This window comes from Vulpes vulpes, chromosome 7, assembly GCF_048418805.1.
Source record: "Vulpes vulpes isolate BD-2025 chromosome 7, VulVul3, whole genome shotgun sequence".
NCBI lineage: Eukaryota > Metazoa > Chordata > Mammalia > Carnivora > Canidae > Vulpes > Vulpes vulpes.
The window spans coordinates 38,097,756-38,120,626 of NC_132786.1; the positions used below are offsets into that span (position 1 = coordinate 38,097,756).

General features: G+C 37.0%; 1 protein-coding gene across 2 annotated transcripts in view; it reads left to right on the top strand.

Annotated features, from left to right (window-relative positions):
- The window catches only part of GTF2E2 (general transcription factor IIE subunit 2), an 82,652-nt gene that overhangs the window by 39,153 nt on the left and 20,628 nt on the right, over positions 1-22,871 (top strand). For both annotated transcript variants that reach the window (XM_025993551.2, XM_025993552.2), the window contains exons 4-6: positions 6,949-7,056; positions 8,648-8,830; positions 19,515-19,608. In XM_025993551.2, the coding sequence (XP_025849336.1) occupies positions 6,949-7,056; positions 8,648-8,830; positions 19,515-19,608 (385 nt within the window). The remainder of the gene's footprint in view (positions 1-6,948; positions 7,057-8,647; positions 8,831-19,514; positions 19,609-22,871) is intronic.

A 22,871-nucleotide genomic window follows, 5' to 3' on the forward strand; every position in this document is an offset into this window, starting at 1 on the left:
GTCTGCTAAGAAAGCTAGCTTCTGCAGTCATTCTTCATTTTCAAAGCATTCAGTATAGTATGGCCTACTATTTTCTTGAAAGCACTTTGGCAATTCACCTTTCAGCTTAAATGTTCTTTGAAGGACTCCTCTGCTAAGCCTCTGAATTTCCGTACATAGCAGATTTCTGTGGTGAGGTGCACTGGTCTCTGTTTAATAAAGCAGATCATTTTTATAGCATCGTTTGGGACATTTTTCATTTCATTTCCAAGGGTTTTTGAGACTAGTACCTCTCTGAAGAAAGCAGTGTTTTGTGACCTAAGAATGTTCTTTTTTTCACAAGAGTTAAAACTTTGTATTGAGCCATCCATTGATGGGGCACATCAGTGAAGAGAACAGAGCAGTTCCTTCAAGACAGACCTTTGTTTCCAGATATGAAGGCACAACATTAAATATGCCCTACTCTTTGCTTTTTTGTGGCAGTTCTTTGCAGAAGTGTTTCTTGAAATTAATCATTTAAAAATTCTGATATTGCTACATGACATTTATTAGTGAAATCTGTTAGTCAACCTGGATAGACAAGCTTTTGTTTCTCAGTTCATTAAACTCTTGCAGCGTCTTGTGACATATCATCAGTTTGTCGACTTAAATTCTCAGTACTTTTCAATTTCTTAGGCTGTGCATTTTACTCACTATCTTTTGACATTTGACATTATTAGGTTCCTACCAGCTGTGATTTCCCTCCACTCAGCCCCCTCTTTTCTGGATAATAAGTTCTATCAATAACTTGCTTCTTGGGCTTTTTTACTGAATGTGACTTTTTTTTTTTTTTTAAACAAAAGCTTACTCTGGATTGACATTCCAATAGCTATTTAAAATACTATATGTACGTTGATTGTGTCCAGTGCCTGTGATTTATATTTAAGAGTCTTTTCAGTTTTGCTGGAACCATTTTATGTTGTTTGCTACAGACAGTGTACAGTGGAATAGGACATCTTGGATAACCAGCCCATATAAAATTGGTGAGTAGCTTTCATTGTAATGGTAGGCTTCTTTTGTTTTCTTTTTTTTCTTCTAAATTTCTTGTTGCACTGGTATAGTGAAATGGCTCAGACTGTTATAGCGTTTTGTTTTTTAAAATATTTTATTTTTGAGTAATCTCTGTACCCGACATGGTGCTGAAAATTACAATCCCGTGATCAAAAGTCACATGCTCTACTGACTGAGCCAGCCAGGCACCCCTAGTTTTTTTTATTAAGTTTTTAATTCCAGTGTAAACATACAGTGTTATATTAGTTTCAGGTATACAGTATAGTGATTTAACAAGGGATTACAGGTTTTTGTTTTTGTTTTTGTTTTTACTAACCTTATTAGAATTGTTTGTGGGTCTAGGCTTAGAATCGTCTTCTGTCACTAATCTCATCCTAAATCATTGCACTGCGTTGTCAGACATGTGTATGCAACAAATGTTAACAAATTATAAAACCCCGGGGAATTACTAAATAGAATATTGCAAAAAACACAAACACTTCACATTGTATTTTACTTTTTTTGCTATGTGATCTGTATTTTACAACATTTACAACAGAGCAGCCTGGGGCAGTTGAGTCCTGGTGTGTAAAAATTCCTTGTTTAGAATGAATCCCTCAGATTTCCTTTTTTGCCAGAAGAGCTTGTTTATTCCCTAAGTCAGTTGGCATGGTATAATGGAAGGATGGGGGAGATAATTCAGAAGGGAATTGCTGACATTGTCAGCCTACTGTGCTTCCATTGTGCAATATAGAGCTTACCAGTTATTGGTGGCTTCTCGATTTCATCAAAAACTAATAATGGACTTAGCCAAATTAACATAGTCCTACTTACTACATGGTACCAAGACTTCTAATGAAAACGTTAGCGTGGCAGCTTGGTAGTTGCCTGTTACTGGGAGCATTCAGGTTACAGGGTATATGCAGTTGAAAAATTGATGTTTGTTTTTAGAGTCATAATTTCTTATAATGCCCCTAGCGACCTCTTGTGGAACCCTAGGGTTCTGTGGAATACTGGTCGAGAGACCCTGTGATGAGAAGGTATCTATGAAAATGAGGCTACTTAGGGTAAAATAGTGAATGTTTTTCTCTTGAGATCAGAAAAAGACAATGATATTGTCACACCAATTCTGTGTTACACTGGAAGTTCCACCTAGTGCAGTAAAGCGAGAAAGAAGTAACATAAAAATTGTAGAGGAAGAAGTAAAACTATAGATGACATGATTAAGTACATAGGAAAGCCAGGAAAATCTGCAAACTATTAGAATTAAGGTGTATTGAGTAATGTTGCTAAAAATAAGGCCAATATAAAGAAAGACAGCTTTTGTAGACTTAAAAAATTAGAAAATGAAATAACATATGAAGTGCCATATACAAAAATCATCCAATGACCAGGAAGAAAATTAACAAAGATGTGTAATTTGTTTTTCACTGAAGATTGGGTAAAGTCTTTAGCTTTAGAGTATTATGTATTCTCTCTGGCATGCTCCATTTTTTTTTTTTTTTTTTAGTCTTCCTGATTCTTTTTTTTTTTTTAAGATTTTATTTATTCATGAGAGACACAGAGAGGCAGAGACATAGGCAGAGGAAAAAGCAGGCTCCCTGCAGGGAGCCCAATGTGGGACTCCATCCTGGGACCCCCGGATCACACCCTGGGCCAAAGGCAGGTTCTAAACCACTGAGCCACTCAGGCGTCCCAAATCTTCCTGATCTAAGAGCAAGAAATAAGGAAGTACTTACAAGTTTCTCAGGTTTATCTCTTTTTCTTTTCTTTTCTTTTCTTTTTTTTTTTTACTCATTTTGTTTATAAGAGCTTTTCACTTGACAATTTGACAGCTGTATTTTTGGCTTCTCTGTTTACATAGTTCAGTGAAAATGATGAGGCTTTCATACGTTGAGTATTGTTTTTGAGCTTGTCCTGATTCTAAAAATCCCACTTTTAAAATTAAAAACTAATAAAGACAGAGCTAGTGCTTTTTTATTTTTCTTGAGCTGTATTCTTTTTGCTTTTATTTCCTGATAAATTGGCCTTTTGATAATCTTATATTTAACCTAATGAAGGAAAAGTTTTCTTTTTTTTTTTTTTTTTTTTAAAGGAGAGGGATGGAGGGGAGGGGCAGAGGGGAAACAGAGATTGAGTGAGGAATGAGTCTTTCTCTAGCAGGCTTCAGGCCCAGTGTGGAGCAGGACTTGGGGCTTAATCGCACAATCCTGAGATCATGCATGACCTGAGTGGAAATCAAGAGTTGGATGTTCAGGGCAGCCCCCGTGGCTCAGCGGTTTAGCGCCACCTGCAGCCCAGGGCCTGATCCTGGAGACCCGGGATCGAGTCCCATATCGGGCTCCCTGCATGGAGCCTGCTTCTCCCTCTGTCTGTGTCTCTGCCTCTCTCTGTGTCTCTCATGAAAAGATAAATAAAATCTTAAAAAAAAAAAATTGGACATTCAATTGACTGAACCACTCGGTTGCCCCATAATAATTTTCTCTTTCTTTTTTTTTTTTTTTCCTCCTTTTTAAGAGAAAGGTAGAGAGTGGTGGGGGAGAGACAAAGGGAGAAGAGAATCTTTTTTTTTTTTTTAAAGAGAGAGAGTGGAGGTGCGGGTAGGGGGTAGGGTGCAGAGAGAGAAATTTAAGCAGGCTGCACACCCAGTGCAGAGCCCAACATGGAGCCCAATGCCAGGCTTGATCCTACAACACGAAGATTATGACCTTAGCCAAAATCAGGAGTTCGACACTTAATCGACTTGGCCACCTGGGCACCCCAGAAAAGTTTTTTTTTTTTTCCCAGAAAAGTTTTTAACAAGAAAACTAAGACCTATATGTTAGATTTGATAATCAGTGATAATGAAGGATACAATAAGTATTTTGAAGACTTGATTTGGCTGTCCCTAGACAAGTAAAACTAAACTCCTTTTTTCCTTTCAGTTTAGGTTGTGCCCTTCTCAGGTCTATATATGTAAAATTTGCATAAATATATTGTGTATTTCCAAAGTGAGCAGAATACCAGAGAGAGGGAGCACAAGTGGGGTGGAGGGGCAGAAGGAGAAGGACAAGCTGCCTCCTCGATCAGTGTAGATCCCAGAACCTTGAGATCATGACCTGAGCCAAAGTCGGATGTTTAACTGACTGAGCCACCCAGATGCCCCATGGCTCTAATTTTTTAAGATCCATCTCACAAATTAGCAGTTTGGTGAGGTAAATTTCCATTTGTCCTTATGCCAGTCAGCTCATGCAAATGTATCAAAAGGTTTTATAATTTTTAATTTTTTTAATGAATTGATTTTAAACTCACAGGAGGGGTTTACTTGGAAGACTTTTAAGAATAAAAGATTATTTCTGAATTTCCTTTTTTTTTTAGAGAAAGCACAAGAAGTGAGGGGAGGGGGTAGAGGGAGAATCTTAAGCAGATGTCAGGAGTCAGATGCCTTTTTTTTTTTTTTAAGATTTTATTTATTCATTCATGAGAGACATGGAGAGAGAGGCAGAGACACAGGCAGAGGGAGAAGCAGGTTCCTTGTGGGGAACCCAATGCGGGACTTGATCCCAGAATCACTAACCAGGATGAAGACAGATGCTCAACTGCTGAGCTACCCAGGCATCCCAAGAGTCCGATGCTTAACCCACTGAGCCAATCAGGCTCCTCTCTAAATTTTTTAACATAGAAGTGAGAGTTTTTATTGTATTTTAAAACTTAAAATATTTTCAAAATACTCTTTTCATAGCATAAACTTTAAAAAAAACAATTTGTAACTGACACTGTTAATATTCTAGTTTGACTTTGAAGGAATAGTTTTCTTTTAGAGATTTATTTTATTTGAGAGAGTGAGCACTTGTGAGTAGGGGGCAGAGGGAGAGAATCCTCAAGCAAACTCCATGCTAGTTGAAGAGCCTGACTTGGGACTTGATCTCTTGACCCTTGAGTTCATGATTTGAGCTGAAACCAAATAAAAATATATATTCATACATTGTTTCTCCATAAGGAATCACTAGAAACAGAAAAAAGAGATTGTAGGAAACAGGGCAGGGGAGAAAATAAGTAGAATTAGATGTGAGAACAAGACTTCTTCATTTATATCTTCTTCTATTGTTTTTATACCTAGAGATACAGTACACTTACTCTAAACTCCATGCCTCTATTTCTTTTCTTTTTTTTTTTTAATTTTTATTTATGATAGTCACAGAGAGAGAGAGAGAAGAGAGAGAGAGAGAGAGAGGCAGAGACATAGGCAGAGGGAGAAGCAGGCTCCATGCACCGGGAATCCTTGTGGGATTCGATCCCGGGTCTCCAGGATCGCGCCCTGGGCTAAAGGCAGGCGCTAAACCGCTGCACCACCCAGGGATCCCTATGCCTCTATTTCTATTTGTAAATTTGTAAATTTGTTTTGATTTCACATATGAGATTCTGTCTGACTTGTACTTAGGGTAATTCCTTCAAGGTCTGACCATGTTGTTATAAATGGCAGAATTTCCTTTCTTTTTATGGCTAAATAAGGTTCCGTGTGTTTGTGTGTGTACACCGCATCTGTCCATCTATCTATGGATGGACACTTGGGTTGCTTCCCTGTCTTAGCTGTTATAAATAATGCTGCAGTAAATATAAGGTGCATGTGTCCTTTTGAATTAACATTTTTGTTTTCTTTGGGTAAGTATAATTCTTGGCAGTGGAATTACTGGATTATATGGTATTGCTAACTTTTTGAGGAACCTCCATGTTTTCACAGTGGCTGCACATCTGCATATGTTTTTTTTGTTTTTTTTGTTTTTTTTTTGCATATGTTTTTTAACTCAATACTTTGTCCTGGACATCTTTCCCTATTAGCATGTAGAGAACATTTGCATTTTATTTTTTTAATTCAATATTTATTTTGGAGAGTGAGAGTGCATGCGCACTGGCACAAGTGGGATGAGGGTGGGAGGGAGAGAATCTTCAAGCAGACTTCCTGCTGAGGGCAGAGCCCGATTTGGGTGAGGTTCAATCCCACAAGATTATGACCTGAGCTGAAACCAAGAGTTGAACACTCAGCTGACTGAGCCACCCAGGCGCCCCTGCATTTTCTTTTTAAACATCTGTAGTGGTGCTATAGTTTATGTAATTAGTCCTCTGTTGATGACCATGGGTCATTTCTAATGTTTTCTTTTTGCAACCAGGGCTGCTGTGACTGTGTCACTAATTGTGAGTTGTGTGGGCATATCTATCTGTAAGGTAAATTCCTAGAAATGGATTGCTGGGCCAAAGGGTTAAATGCATTCTTATTGGCAAATTGTGTTCCCTAGGAGTTGTATTAATTTGCGTTTTTACCAGCAGTGTGTTGGGAGGGCGTGTTTCCTTATAACTGACGGAGTCATCAAACATGGATTTTGCCAGTGTAATAGGTTTGAAATATTTTGGTGGAAATTGAGTATCTTTTCATATGTTTATTTCCATTCATTTTCTGTGATTTTTTTTTTTTAAGATTTATTTATCTTAGAGAAAAAGAGAGGGCTGGGGGTGGGGGCAGAGGAAGAGAGTCCTAAACAGTCTGTCTCCACACTGAGCACGGAGCCCAATGCAGGGCTCAGTCACCACCCTGAGATCATGACCTGAGTTGAAACCAAGAGTTGGACACTTAACTGAGTCACCCGGTGCCTCTTCCTTTTCTGTGATTTATGTATGTTCTGGTCTGTGGGTCATTTTCCTGTTAGGGTTTTGGGACTTTCAAAATATTAGGAGGATTACTTTGTGATACAAGTTGAGAATATTTTCTCTCAGTTTATCATTTGATTTTAAAGAGCTACAAGTTTGAACCTGGTTCTGATTTTATAGTCCATTTTCTTCATCACTATAATTGTATTGTTTCAAATAATACATGTTCTACATTCCTGAAAGATTCATTTACTTCTATTTCTTAGTGCATCTAGCAGTTTAAAACTGTCTCCTAATAACAGTTTCTTCTCTCAATAGACACGGCATCAGCGAGGAGATACGCATCCTCTCACTTTAGAAGAAATTTTGGATGAAACACAACATTTAGATATAGGACTCAAGCAGAAACAGTGGCTAATGACTGAGGTAAGAATAGGCTTAAAATGGAGTTAAAAAAATTAGTTGGTTACCATGAAATATTTATTATAACTAAGGTTTTTAATATACTGAAATCTGATAATTAGTTTTACTTATTCTTAAAAGAATTGGTATAGGGTCTTTGTTTTTTAAACATACACATTTTTTAAGGTGGTTTGATTTGTTGATTTTCTTAAAAATTTATGTATTTATCTAAAATGTCAAAGACCTTTAGCATAGAATTATAAAGAAGTCAGTCATTGTACTGGTTCCATTTAAGTTTTTACAGATAATTGATACTTTTTTAATTGCTAAATTTAGAATTATATTGTTTTTATATATGTTTTAGAACATTTGAATTATGAGGTAGTGTAGGGCTAGGGAAATATTATATTCTACTACTATTATGAGTTGATAGTGATGTTACTCTGACAGATTACTTGGAAAACTCATCCTTATATTGTGTATGTACTCACATCATTGGAAAAAAAGAAACCCCACAATAATCACTGGCCCTACTAATTTGGGAATAGCATTTTTAAAAATTCACACATTTTAGTCTTTTCTACTTCAGTATGAAATGAAAATTAGGAATACTTTCTGTGACCCATGTTGTATTCTAAAGATCAAATGTAAAATTCCTAAAGTATAATTCAGTAATTTTACTGAGCAAAGTATTGTTCTTAATTTTTATAATATAAAATCAATGGCTAATCAGTAACAGTAGCTTGTTGTGGTTGTGATATACAAATAGTTGTAATCCACATTTGAATTCAGTTGCTTTAAAAAAAAAAATGAATTCAGTTGCTTTACCTAATCTTGAAATTTCATAGGCTACCAATAATTAAAAATTATTTTTATTACTATTCTGTTCTCCCTCCTTTCTTCTATGTTTCTTTTCTTTCTCCTTTTCAGGGTCAGGCTGGCAGCTGCAGAAGAAAATAAATAGGGTAGCTCTTCCTTGAAGAGCTTTCCTTCTGGTAGTAGCTGTACAGCAGAACTGACTAGGAATATAATTATATTCAATAATTCCTGCATTCCTACTCAGTTTCATTCTCAAGCTGCCATTATAGGTAAATTTCTTGTATGCACTAGTCTGGTGCTTTTCCGTTCCTTCCACACCTGTAATTGCCATCTGATACCAGGTGGGGCAGACTGTTATATTCATCCCAGGGTTATGTTTACACATAATGTCCATATATAGTAAACTGTGCTTTGAGGGTGGGATAGGCAGTGCCCAGTTCACTTTGTCTATTAATGTTAATTGGCATTTATTGATTCTTTATCTTCTTTTATCTTCCAAAAAATATGGGTACAGTTTCTTCACATCAGTTGTGATGAAATGGTTTTTCTCCTTTAAAGAATTAATGTAATAATAAAAAGTATCATCATAAAAAGTGAGTAAATGCTGCTCTCTACCTATTGGTTTTTGGATCCTGGATGTCCAGTATTTTAGATCTGCTAGTTGATATTCACAATATACTTTTTAATTGACAATTGTATTGGGTATCAGTATTTTTTAAATAATTAGTAGAATTTAAGAATGTGTATATGAGGTTTCTCCTCATATTAATATATCAAAATTGTGTCACTGTTACAGGCATTAGTCAATAATCCCAAAATTGAAGTAATAGATGGGAAGTATGCCTTCAAGCCCAAATACAACTTGAAAGATAAGAAAGCCCTACTTAGGCTGTTAGATAAACATGACCAGCGAGGCTTAGGAGGAATTCTTTTAGAAGACATAGAGGAAGGACTGCCCAATTCCCAGAAAGCTGTCAAGGTAACTTTTCTTTTCTTTCTAAGCCTTAGTATAATTTGAATTAATAATGTCTTGTTTTAAAAGAAACAGCAAGTGTTTTTAAATTTTTTTTTTAAAGCTTCCATTATAGGGAATCCCTGGGTGGCTCAGCGGTTTAGTACCTGCCTTTGGCCCAGGGCGTGATCCTTGGAGTCCTAGGATCGAGTCCCACATCGGGCTCCCTGCATGGAGTCTGTTTCTCCCTCTGCCTGTGTCTCTGCCTCTCTGTCTCTGTCTCTGTGCCTCTCATGAATAAATAAATAAAATCTTTTTTTTTTTTTTAATTTTTATTTATTTATGATAGTCACACAGAGAGAGAGAGGCAAAGACACAGGCAGAGGGAGAAGCAGGCTCCATGTACCGGGAGCCCGACGTGGGATTCGATCCTGGGTCTCCAGGATCGCGCCCTGGGCCAAAGGCAGGCGCCAAACCGCTGCGCCACCCGGGGATCCCCTAAATAAATAAAATCTTTAAAAAAAAAAAAGCTTCCATTATATATACTTGGGGTTGCGGTGAGCCAGCTGAAGATTTGAAATTTGGGTTCTGTGCTACAGAGCAGGACAAAGCACACACATTTTTGTATAACTTTGACAGCTCCTTTTTGTATCATTTTTGAGTATGATTGTGTTTTCAGAATATTTCTGGTAAGTTTTCCTCAAAGACATTAGTCTTTTTCTCAGAAATTACTTTTGTATGGAGGAACTGCTTCAGCAATGCTTGCGGACACTGCTAACCTGAGGAACCAGAGGTATTAGACACGAAAGCATTGACTAATAACCTGGCTGTTTTGAATTCCTAAAAGGCTATCTAGTGAAAGCCATAGATTACATTTCCAGTTTAAAGTTGGAGCTCACTCGGAAAGACTGTTCATCTCTGTTCCCTACAGTTGCTAATGATTGATTGCTAATCATTGATAGTTCATTTGTTTTGCTACCTATGGAGTAAAACTTGCCCCTTTCCTATACTTCTTGATAATGAAGTTACACTTGTTATCCTACAGGTCATTGAGGCTCTGTTTATTTTTTTCAAGGTGTTTTTGTTTTGTTGTAATCTGTTGTCAGGTTCATGGATTTTTTTCCTTTACATCTAATTTGTTGTGAATTCCCGTTGGTGAGTTTCTTATTTTGGAGATGGTGTTTTTTAGTTCTAGGTTTTTCATTCTTTTTTTATGGTTTCTGTTCCTTTGCGGAGTTTTTTTTTTTTTTTTTTTTTTTTTTTTTATTCATGATAAGCCTGTTTTCCGGTATACTCTTGAGTATAATTTCTTGCAACTGCTTTAAAAATCTTCCTTTTCTAATTCAACAGCTGGGTCATTTTGAGACTGGTCTGTACTGACTCTCTTTGTCTCTTGAGTATGGATCATGTTTTCCTGTTTCTTTGTATGTCTAATAAATTTCTGTTGAGTCTTAAATATTGTGAATTATATGTGTAATAAAGACTCAGGATTTTGTTATATTCCTCCAGAAAGTTTTTGTTGGTTTTATGCTTTTTTTTTTTTTTTAAAGATTTTATTTATTTATTCATGATAGACACAGAGACATAGGCAGAGGGAGAAGCAGGCTTCCTGCAGGGAGCCCAGTGTGGAACTCGATCCCAGGACTTGAGGATCCTGACCTGAGCCAAAGGCAGACACTCAACTACTGAGCCACCCAGGCACCCTGGTTTTATGTTTAAATGGGTAGTTAACTTGGCTAGACTCAAACCCCAAACTTTCTCTTCTTTGCAGTGGGTGGCATATAATACATCTTCTTTCTTCTTTTAATGCTTTTAAAAATATCCAGAGTTTACAGTTAAGTTTTCTGTGAGTGAATTGGTTCCTTAGGAGGGACTTGGCCATTATCCGAAGCAGAACCTTATTCAGATTTGAAATAGGATTTTTTTTTTAAAATTTTTTTTAATTTTTATTTATTTATGATAGCCAAACACAGAGAGAGAGAGAGAGAGGCAGAGACACAGGCAGAGGGAGAAGCAGGCTCCATGCACCGGGAGCCCGATGTGGGACTTGATCCCGGGTCTCCAGGATCACGCCCTGGGCCAAAGGCAGGCGCTAAACCGCTGCGCCACCCAGGGATCCCATGAAATAGGATTTATTTTAAAGTACATATTGAACGAGCAACTCCTCGGGTTGTTTTTTAGTTTAAAAGTTTTTTTTTTTTTTTTTTTTAGATTGCAGTAAAAACCACATAAGGTAAAGTTGGAGATATTAAGCATGTCTTAAGAATACACCATCAGTGTTAAGTATGTTCACATTTTTGTGCAAAAGATAATCCAGAACTTCTATATTTTGTAAACAGAAACTCTAAATCCATTAAACATTTTTCCTCATCCTGCTTCCTAATCCCTAGCAAGTAACATTCTACTTTATATGATTTAGACTACTCTAACTCAGCCAAGTGGAATTATACCTTATTGGTTTATAATTGGCTTATTATACTTAGCACAGTATCTGAATTTCCTCTGTGTTGCAGCATTTATAAGAATTTCCTTCCTTTTTGAGGTTGATATACTGCATTATATGTACACACCAGTTTGCTTATCATTTTGGTTGCTTCCATTTTTTAGCTATTGGGAATAATGCTACTGTGGATATGGTTGTAAAAATCTTCAAGACTGCTTTTTTTTTTTTTTTTTTTAAAGATTTTATTTATTTATTCATGAGAGAGACACAGAGAGAGAGAGGCAGAGGCACTGGCACAGGGAGAAGCAGGCTCCATGCAGGGAGCCTGACATGGGACTCGATCCTGGGACTCCAGGGTCACGCCCTGGGCTGAAGACAGGCGCTAAACCGCTGAGCCCCCCAGGAATCCCCTTTGAATTTTTTAAAAATTTATTTTATTAAAAAGCAAAAATTTATTTTTGCTTTTGCCCTAAGTTTTCTTCTAGATTTTTATAGTTTCACATTTTACATTTAGGTCTTTAATCCATTTCAAGTTAATGTTTGTTTATATATGGTGTTAGGTAAGGGTCAGGTTTCATTCTTTTGTATGTGGATATCCAGTTTCCTAGCATTTTTTATTGAAAAGATTGTCTTTCCCCATTGAATGTCTTGGCACTCTTGTCATAAGTTGTTTGACAATAATACATGCGATGATTTATTTTTGGACACTCTCTTCAACAGTGTTTTTTTGTTTTGTTTTGTTTTATTTTTTAAGATTTTATTTATTTATTCATGAGAGACCCAGAGAAAAGGCAGAGACATAGGGAAAGGGAGAAGCAGGCTCCTCGCAGGGAGCCCAATGTGGGACTAGATCCCAGGACCCTGGGATCACTCCCTGGGCCAAAGGCAGACACTCAACTGCTGAGCCACCCAGACGCCCCTCTTCAACAGTCTTTATGCAGTATTACACTTTTAATTACTATAGATTCGTAGGAAGTTTATTTAAATATTTTATTTATTTGAGAGAGAGCATGAGCAGGGGGAGGGGCAGAGGAAGTGGAAGAAGCAGAGTACTCTCTGAGCAGGAACCCCAGCGCCCTTGATCATGCAAAGGCAGATGCTTAAATGACAGCCTACCTAGGTGCCCCCTTTCAGCAACATTTTACAATCTTCATGGTGCAAATCCTTCACCTCTTTGTTTTAGTTAATTCCTAAATATTTTATTATATTTGATGCTTTTGTGAATGGAATTGTTCTTGTAACTTCCATTTCAGATTGTTCATTGTTAGTATATAGAAATGCAACTGATTTTTGTGTGTTGACTTTGTATCCTGCTACTTTGATGAATTCTTTTATTCAAACAGTTCTTCTGTTTTTTAAACATGTAATGTTAGGGACGCCTGGGTGGCTTAGCAGTTGGGTATCTGCCTTTGGCTCAGGACGTGGTCCCATGGTCCCAGGATCGATTCCCACATCGGGCTTCTGCATGGAGTCTGCTTCTCCCTCTGCCTGTGTCTCTGCCTCTCTTTGTGTGTGTCTCATGAATAAATAAATAAAATAAATAAGAATAAACACATAACATATTTTGGGTGTATAACCTAATGGTTCAATATTTGTATACATTGTGAAAATGATCACCACAATAAGTCTGATTAACACCTGTCACCATACATAGCACCAAATTTTTTTAGTGATGAGAACTTTTTTTTTTTTTTTTTTTTTAAGATTTTCTTTATTTATTCATGATAGTCACAGAGAGAGAGAGAGAGAGGCAGAGACAGGCAGAGGGAGAAACAGGCTCCATGCACCAGGAGCCCGACGTGGGATTCGATCCCGGGTCTCCAGGATCGCGCCCCGGGCCAAAGGCAGGCGCCAAACCGCTGCGCCACCCAGGGATCCCAGTGATGAGAACTTTTATGATTTATTCTTTCAATAGCATTTAAATCTGCAATGTAATATTATTAACATGTGGTTACCATGCTGAACCTTACATTTCTATGACTTATAACTTGATAGTATGTACTTTTTGACTACTTCATGCGTTTTCTCTATCCCACACCTGCTATGCTGGCAACCTCCGAGGCTTTGTTTTTTCTTTTTTTAGATTCCACATAAAGATGAAATAATACAAATACAGTATTAGTCTTTCTCCATCTCACATATTTCACTTAGCATAATGCCCTCAAGATCTGTCCATTTTATTACAGAGGCAAGATTTCACTCTTTTATGGCTAGATAATACTCCATTTGTGTATGTATATCATATTTTTTATCCAATTATCCATCAGTGGACACTAGGTTGTTTTTGTTTCTTGGCAATTGTGAATAATGCTGCTGTATACAAGGGGATGTATATATCTTTTTAAGTTAGTGTTTTTGCTTTCTTTGGATAAGTACCAGAACTGGATTATTGGAGCATATGGTGGTTCTATTTCTGATATTTTGAGGGGCCTCTGTATTGTTTTCCACAGTGGTTGTACCAGTTTACATTCCCAGCAATAGTACTTGAGAGTTCCCTTTTCTCCACATTTTATCCAGTAGTCCTATCCTATCTTTTTAATAATGGCTGTTCAGACAGGTGTGAGATGATATCTCATTGTGATTTTTGCATTTCCCTGACTGTGATGTTGAGTATATTGGTGGCCATCTGCAGGTCTACTTGGGAAACATTTCTGTTGAGATCCTCTACCAATTTTTAAATTAGATTGTTTTTTATTAAGTTCCATGAGTTCTTTATATATTTGGGATATTAACCCCTAATCAGATATTTGAGTTGTTTTTCTTTTTGTTATTCCAACTGGGTGATTTCCACTATCCTGTTCTGATCCATTCTTCTGTATCATCTCATCTGTAATTAATTCCCTGTATTGTATTTTTCCTGTCAGTTGTATTCTTTAGCTCTGATTCTTCAGGTCTCTTTTTAAATTTCCTCTTTGTTGAAGTTCTGTGTTCCCCTATTGTTCTGAATTTGGCGAGCATTTCATTGAATTTATAATCTCGTAGATTGCTTATCTCTATTTTGTTTAGGGTTTTTTGTTTTTGTTGTTTTTAGGTTTTGTTTTGTTCCTCTGAAATCTATTCCTGTGTCCCCTTACTTTGCCTAGCTGCGTTTCTATATATTAGATCAATTGCATGTCCTTGTTTTGAAGGAGTGGCTTTATGCAAAAGGTGTCCTGTGGGGCTCAGCTGTACAAACCAGAGGCAGGTACCCTGGGGGTATCCCCTTTGTGAGTTGTATATATATACTCTTCTTTTGTGTCTAGGCTACAATTGGTGTGAACTTGTTGATGTGTAGGACTGTGCTTTGTGTCTGTGAGGCCCAGTGGCAGCTGCTAGTGGTTTACTGGTGAATAGAGCTGGCCTCTGACCTATCTGGCTGAGAGACCTGCCTGCAAATAGCTGCAGGCACTCTCTACTGTGCATGGCTGGAATCCCCAGAGTATGGGCCATTTGAGAGTGGATTGCTGGTGCTATTGGAAGCTGCCTACTGGGTGGTGGGTGGATGTGTTGTGGAAGGGCTCGGATGCATGCAGAGGCTGCTTGGAACCTCTTTCTTTAGATTGCAGAGTTTAATCTTTTTATATTTTAATTACTTCAAGGGGATGTCATTTTGCTATTAGTTTTCTATATGCCTTCTTGCATTTTTGTTCTTTTATTGCATTATTTTTTCTTTTTAAAGATTTTATTTGAGAGAGAGCAAGAAAGCACAAGCAGGGGGAGTGGCAGAGGGAGAGAGAGAAGCAGGCTACCCTCTGAGCAGGGAGCCCCATATGGGGCTTGATCCCAGGACTCTGGGGTCACGACCAGAGCTGAAGGCAGGCATTCAACCAACTGAGCCACCCAGGTGCCCTTCATTACTGTTATGTTTTGTGTTTATTTATTTTTGTGGGGGAGAGAGAATCTTAAGCAGGCTCCACACTCAATGTGGAGCGTGATGTGGGACTCTATCTCATGACCCCAAAATCGTGACCTGAGCAGAAATCAAGAGTCAGATGCTTAACTGACTGAGCCACCCAGGTGCCCCTTGGTGTTTTTTAAATACTGAAATGTTTAAGTTCTTTTCTCTTTTCCTTCATGTATATTCTATAGCTATTTTCCTTGTGGTTACTATGGGGATTATATTTAACCTCTTAAAGTTATAACATTTTTATTGGTTTGTATTTATATTTATATTAGCCTAACTTCAGTAGCATATTAAAGGTTTACTGCTTTACAGCTGCATTCCCACCCTTTTTTTTGTTGTTGTAAAAGTCATAAAATTACATTTTCACACATTGCTCGAAAACATAAACTAAAAATTCTTATTATTTATTTATTTATTTAAAGATTTGTTTATTTATTTATTCATAGACACAGAGAGAGAGAGAGGCAGAGACACAGGCAGAGGGAGAAGCAGGCTCCATGCAAGGAGCCGGATGTGGGACTCGATCCCGGGTCTCCAGGATCACACCCCAGGCTGCAGGTGGCGCTAAACTGCTGCGCCACCGGGGCTTCCCCCTAATAATTCTTTTAAATCTATTAGTCTTGGGGCAGCCCGGGTGGCTCAGCGGTTTAGCGCCGCGCTGCCTTTGGCTCAGGGCATGATCCTGGAGTCTGGGATTGAGTCCCACCTCGGGCTCCCTGCAGGGGGCCTGCTTCTTCCTCTGCCTATATCTCTGCCTCCTTCTCTCTGTGTCTCTCGTGAATAAATAAATAAATCTGTAAACAAATTTTTTTTTTATCTAGGAATATTTTTTTTTCCTTTTGACGGATAGCTTTGCTAGATAGAAGATTCTTCACAGATTTTTTAGTATTTTACATATATTAGCCTGCTACTTTCTGGCTTCTAAATTTTCTTTTTAAAAATATTTTATTTATTTATTTTAAATAGAAGGTGAGTGTGAGTGGGAGGGAGACTGGCTGGGGGAAGAATCTCAAGCCAACTCAGCACAGAACATAAAGCCTAATATAGGGCTGGATCTCATGACCCTTAGATCATGACCTGAGCCAAAACCAGGAGTTGGATGCTTAGTTGACTGAGCTACCAGATAGCTACCCTTGACCTCTAAAGTTTCTGGTGAGAAATGCAATCTTTTTGAGGATACCTTGTATGTGCTGATTTGCTTCTCTCGTTTTCAAGATTCATCTTTTGAAAGTTTATAATGTGTCTTATTATAGGTTTCTTTCAGTTCATATTCTTTGGAGTTCATTGAGCTTCTTGGGTGTTTATTATATTCATATCTTTCCTCAAGGGAAGTTTTCAGTCATTCTTTTTTGAAATATAGTTTGCCCATTTCTCTCTCTCCTTCTGGGATTCCCACAATGTGTGTTGGTCTGCTTGTTGGTGCCCTAGCAGTCTCTTAGGATCTGTTCACTCTTTTTTCAATTCTTTTTGTCAGTTCCTTAAACTTAATAATTTCCATTCTTCATGTTCAGTGATCTTTTTTTCTTTTCCCTACTGAAAAATACCTTTGAATCCCTGTAGTGAAATTTTCAATTCATTTTTTATACTTTCAGCGCCAGGATTTCTTTGTGATTTCTATCATTATCAGTATTTCCATTTCATTAATATATTGTTTTGACTTTCTCCACATTTCCCTTTAGTTCTTTGATCATCTCTAGGGCAGTTGTTTTGAAGTCTTTGTTTATATATTTACCATCAGGTCTTTTTAGGGACTGTTAATTTAGTTTTTTCCTTCAAATGGGCTATGCTTTCCTGTTTCTTTGTATGCTTTGCGATGTTTTTTTGTTGTTGAAAACTAGACATTTGGATCTAATAATACGATAACTCTGGATATTGGATTCTCACCTTCCCCAGCTTTTCCTGTTTATTTTCTTTTTGTTTTAGATTGTTGTAAGGTGTCTCTGTGCTAAGGACTAGCTGGAGGTATAAACTTAATATTTTTAAAGGACTTAGATTCTGAATCTTTTTCCTGGGCATGCATTGTCACTGTAATTTTCTTTGTTTATGTAGTTGTTTTTGTATGTATTTAACTTTGTCCTAATCTTCCCCTGGAAGTTGCAAGGCTATTATAGACTTAGAATTTCAAAATAGTTACAGGAGACTGATGTTGTCTATGTTGGGAGACAGCTTCCTGGTGCTTCTTACAGTTTGCCTTCTTTCTAGAATCTTCTATAATATATTTTGAAATTAGGAATTATCAGATCTCCAACTTTATTCTTTTTAAAGATTGTTTTGGCTGGTAAGAGTCTTTTGCCACTCTACATTAATTTCAGGAAGAATTTTTCCACTTCTTCAAAAAGCACCGTTGGGAGTTTTGCATTGAATCTGTGCATTGTTTTCAGTACTATTGATATGTTAAAAATATTAAGTCTTCTAATCCATGAACATGGATTTTTTTTCATTTATTTGTGTCGTCTTTAATTCTTTTTATTTATTTATTTATTTTAAAGATTTTATTTATTCATGAGATACACACACAGAGAAAGAGGCAGAGATACAGGTAGCGGGAGAAGCAGGCTTCATGCAGGGAGCCCGACGTGGGACTCGATCCTGGGTCTCCAGGATTAGGCCCCGGGCTGAAGACAGTGCTAAACTGCTGAGCCACCCGGGCTGCCCTTGTCTTTAATTCTTTTCTGCACTGTCTTTTGAGTTCTCTTAGTTTATTTTAATATATAATGATTCACCACTCGGGCCCATTGGAGTCTATTATTTTTCAAAGTATTTTATGTCATGAATAATTTATATAGATAAGAATGAAGGGGTGGTAGAAAATAGCTTCATTTTTTATAAGATTTTGACATAGCAGACTTCTTTATCAAGTATATTTTGGCAAATGCATCAGAAAGATAAAAGAATACTATAATGTCTTTTTAGCAAAGTGAAATGGTAAAGGCTCTTATCACACAGTATTCTATGGCGACTTCCTTCCTGTTGAATAACTTAATGAAAATACCTCAGTTTTTTCCGTTCTTAGAAATAGGTCATTAAGTCATTGATTCTTTTTTTTTTTTTTTTTTAAGATTTTATTTATTTATTCATGAAAGACACACAGAGAGAGGGAGAGACACAGAGGGAGAAGCAGGCTCCATGTAGGGAGCCTGATGTGGGACTTGATCCGGGGGGACTCCAGGATCTCGCCCTGGGCCAAAGGCAGGTGCTAAACTGCTGAGCCACCCAGGGATCCCAAGTCATTGATTCTTAAGCTTGAGATTGTTTCATCTGAGCTATTGTCGTCTAAAGACTCATAGTGTTAGACTTTATTCCTGTGATGCATTTCACCATTAGAGTCTAGAGTGAGTGCTACTATCTGGCTTTTTGCATTTTTTTTTTTTTTAAGAATTTATTTATTTATTTGTGAGAGACAGAGACATAGGCGGGAAAAGCAGGCTCTATGCGGAACTCCAGGATCTTTACCTTGGCGGAAGGCAGGTGCTCAACCGCTGAGCCACCCAGGCATCCCAGGCTTTTTGCATTCTTGTTTTCATTTATTAATAATAGTGAAGTATCCTTTGTCAGTTTTCTTGTCATTGCTCTGAGAAGCAGGAAATAAAAAATTTAGAATTGTCTACTGTATATAATGAAAGCTAAAAGACAACAAAGATCACTCTGTGGTCTTTTATGTCTTCTTGAAAGATGATACAACAGTTTGGGCAATGCAGTAAGAAAATTGAAAGGTGGCTTTTCACTGTTGCATCACACTTCTAGGTGATTTAATCATTTTCTCATTTTTAAAAAAATACTATTTTAGGGCAGCCCCGGTGGCACAGTGGTTTAGTGCCACCTGCGGCTCAGGGTGTGATCCTAGGAACCTGGGGTCGAGTCCCACATCGGGCTCCTTGCAGGGAGCCTGCTTCTCCCTCTGACTGTGTCTCTGCCTCTCTTTCTCTCTGTGTGTCTCTCATGAATAAATAAATCTTAAAAAAATATTATTTTAGTTTTATTTTAAAGCATAATGGAAATAATTGATGGATAACGATAAATAAGTGGCACAGTATTTTAAGGTAGAGGAAAAGTAAGAACACTAAGATCACACAATTTTTCTTAGAGTTTTAGACCCCAGTGCACTCAAATCATAATTGCAACATAGATTGGGTTTTGTTTTTCAAAAATAAGTAATTTTTTTTTGTACTTTGGAAGATGTCTAAGATTTAGTGTTGAAATATCAATCCATAAAAGTAGTAAGACTGCTCATGAAAGAAACTCAAGAATTAAAATTGGGTGCAGTAGACCCTAACAGTATACTGAAGGTTAAAAGAAGTGGGAGTCCTTTGTTGTTTAACAAAAAATCTTTCGGGGTGATGTAATTTTGGAATTGACTGAAAAAAATTTTTTTTTTATCATTTAAGGCTTTAGGGGACCAGATAATATTTGTAAATCGTCCTGATAAGAAGAAAATTCTTTTCTTCAATGATAAGAGCTGTCAGTTTTCCGTGGATGAAGGTGAGCCTTTCTGTTATTTTTCAAGTATGTTACAAATATAGGATGACACAATTTATAATCCAAGTATAACTTAAATTTTATAGTAGTGCTCATTAGCTTTATCATCTTTTAGAGCGTAGCTAATAATCTTTGCACTAACAGTGTTTCTCAATGCAATTTGAAATATATAATTTGAAAGATTTTAGGTTAATTGTAATCGTATAGTAGGTTATATCTTATGCTTATAGCTCAGCTGTACTAGTTTATTTCTAATATTCTACAAGTATTACTTCATATCTTGATGTGAAAGCTTGATACAGGATGGGAAAAAAACCTTTTTCTTGGTGACTGATATTCTCTTAAGTAATTTTTGAGTCTTTTGATTATCAGATTGGATAGGGAAAATGACTTTTTTCTGACTCTTGTCGAGTCAGATGCTAATAAGCTTCTGAGGAGTCTTGTACTAAATGTGTGATGCCTGTATTTTGGATTTTAGTTAAAAAATATTTCAGGGGCACCTGGATGACTCAGTTGATGAATGTCTGACTCTTGATTTTGGCTCAGGTCATGATTTCAGTTTCTCCTCTTATGCCCCTCTCTTCCCCCTTGTGTGCAGGCCCTCCGTCGCTCTCTTTCTTTCAAATCTTTAAAAAATATTTCATCAGTATTTGTCAGATAAAGTAGTAAACAAGAGTTTAGTCTTGGGAAATCTCTAGCATACAAGTAGAGAAATTCTCAATTAGAAAAATGTGATATTGTACTGTAAATCTGTAGTAATTTTAAACTGAAAGGCAAGAAAATAATTAAATGCCATATTAATTATAAAATTTGAAAAGTAGTACAAACTCATACCAAAAAATTCTAACAGTATAGAATTACATAAAGTAAAAAAGTGACACTAGATTGCAAATAGTGAAACTAATTGCTATAACTGTCTGGTAGTGCTAGTGACTCTTGTTTATTGTATTGAATAAAAGAGATTCTATTGAAGAAATAATGTTGTATTAAAAATGCACATAGGGATCCCTGGGTGGCGCAGCGGTTTGGCGCCTGCCTTTGGCCCAGGGCTTGATCCTGGAGACCCGGGATCGAATCCCACATCGGGCTCCGGGTGCATGGAGCCTGCTTCTCCCTCTGCCCATGTCTCTGCCTCTCTCTCTCTCTCTCTCTCTGTGTGACTATCATAAATAAAAAATAAAAAAAAAATTAATTCGATCTATTAATTTAAAAAAAATGCACATAGAATTCTTGTCCCTTTAGTAGCCCATACATGTCTTGATTATGACTTTGTAATTTGTACAATAGCGCTGAGATTTTTTTTTTTTAGTATGTTATCTGGTTGTAGATATTTGGGCTTGTGGTGCTTGTAGATAGGAGTTCAGTCAACCTGAAGTTACTTTAGATGACCATGATTTATTTTAGGAAATAGAATGTTGTGTTTTGGTGGAAAATTGTGCTTGAGAGTACTTTGCGTGTAGTTGGTTCTCAGTAAATGTTTGTTACTTTAGAAAATTTTTTTCAAAGTATTCCAGTTATTCTGTATTGTACTATGTAATAAGGTAAGCTTTTTGTATGTAAATTAGGTAGAAGTGAACTTCTTTAAAAATTTGTTTGGGCAGCCCAGGTGGCTCAGCGGTTTAGCGCTGCCTTCAGCCCAGGGCGTGATCCTGGAGACCCAGGATTGAGTCCCACATTGGGCTCCCTGCATGGAGCCTGCTTCTTCCTTTGCCTGTGTCTCTGCCTCTTTCTCTCTGTGTGTCTCTTGTGAATAAGTAAATAAAATCTTTAAAAATTTTTTTGAAAGTTTAAAAAAAGTTAATTCCTTTATTCTTTGACATAGTTAATCCATTTGAAAAAAAATGTACAGTTTTAAAGAACATTGAGTATCACCTATTCAGGTGGGAAGATCTTAAAGTGAAAAGTGTATATATTTTTTCCTTTCACTAATTTGAGTCCCATTTGTGGCAGTACTTAACTGGTTTAATTTTTTTTTTTAAGATTTTACTTATTTATTCATGAGAGACACACAGAGGCAGAGACATAGGCAGAGGGAGAAGCAGGCTCCCATAGGCAGAGGGAGAAGCAGGCTCCATGCAGGGAGCCCGATATGGGACTTGTTCCTGGAACTCCGGGATCACGCCCTGAGCCAAAGGCAGATGCTCAACTGCTGAGCCACCCAGGTGTCCTTATTTTAATTCTTTGGGTGGTTTTTCCCTTAATGTATTAAATAATATGCTTGTATTTTTAGTTCTTGATTTTTCAGCTTGAAGTATTAGAATGACTTACTCTTTTATTGCTGATTAAACCTTCTGTCTCTCCACTTTCTAATACAGTATAGCACTTGTTTTAGTTTCTCTACCATTTTTCTGGTATCTTTAACAATCAAAATAATTGAATGTTCTTTGGGAAGTTTTAGCATTAAGTCTGCTCTTCAGATGGCAGCATAGTGTAACTTATCTGTTCTGTTACATAGATGTTCAAATTGAAGCAAATATTGAGGTTACAGTAGCTCTTTAGGAGTAGTATGGAACTCTAGGATTTCTTGATAATATTTATTGGAGAAATTTTAAGAGTATACTTTCTGTTCTGCTGTAATTCTCACACTAATCATTATGCCAAATCATTAGTATTTTCTGTCCCCAGTGTGATTTTTCTGTGGATATCTGTGTTTTAACTTTGCTCAGCCTTTTCCTGTTTGTGCATCTTTTTCTGTATTTCTATTTCTTAATATTACCCCTGTTTTCATTTGCCATTTTTTACGGGCTTTGTTGGCTTAAACTTTTCCCATCTCCTCATTACTTGGTTTATAAGGACAGGATGAGGATTAATTTTCTTTCTTTCCCTCCATCTCTCCCTTTCTTTCTTTAATTTATTTGAGGGAGAGAGTGGGATGGGAAGGAGCAGTAGGAGAGGGAGAGAGGATTTTAAGCAGACTCTGGGCTGAACAGGAGTCCAGTGCAGGGCATAACCCTGAAATCATGACCTGAGGTGAAACCAGGAGTCAGACGCTTACCCGACTGTACCACCCAAGTGCCCCAAGATGAGGATTTTCACTTTTTCCACTCAGATAATAAGTAACCATATATGCTTGTTAGTAAAATCCCACATATCTGGAAATAAATTATATAAGTTGATGTTTATTTTTTTTTCTATTAGAGATATTCTATAATGCTATGTGGCTACTTAGTATTCCATTATGTATGTGTACCTGATGAATGGATATTTTAAGTACTTAATGCTGCAGCAAATATTCTTAAACCCTTTACATGCTGCATATGTGTATG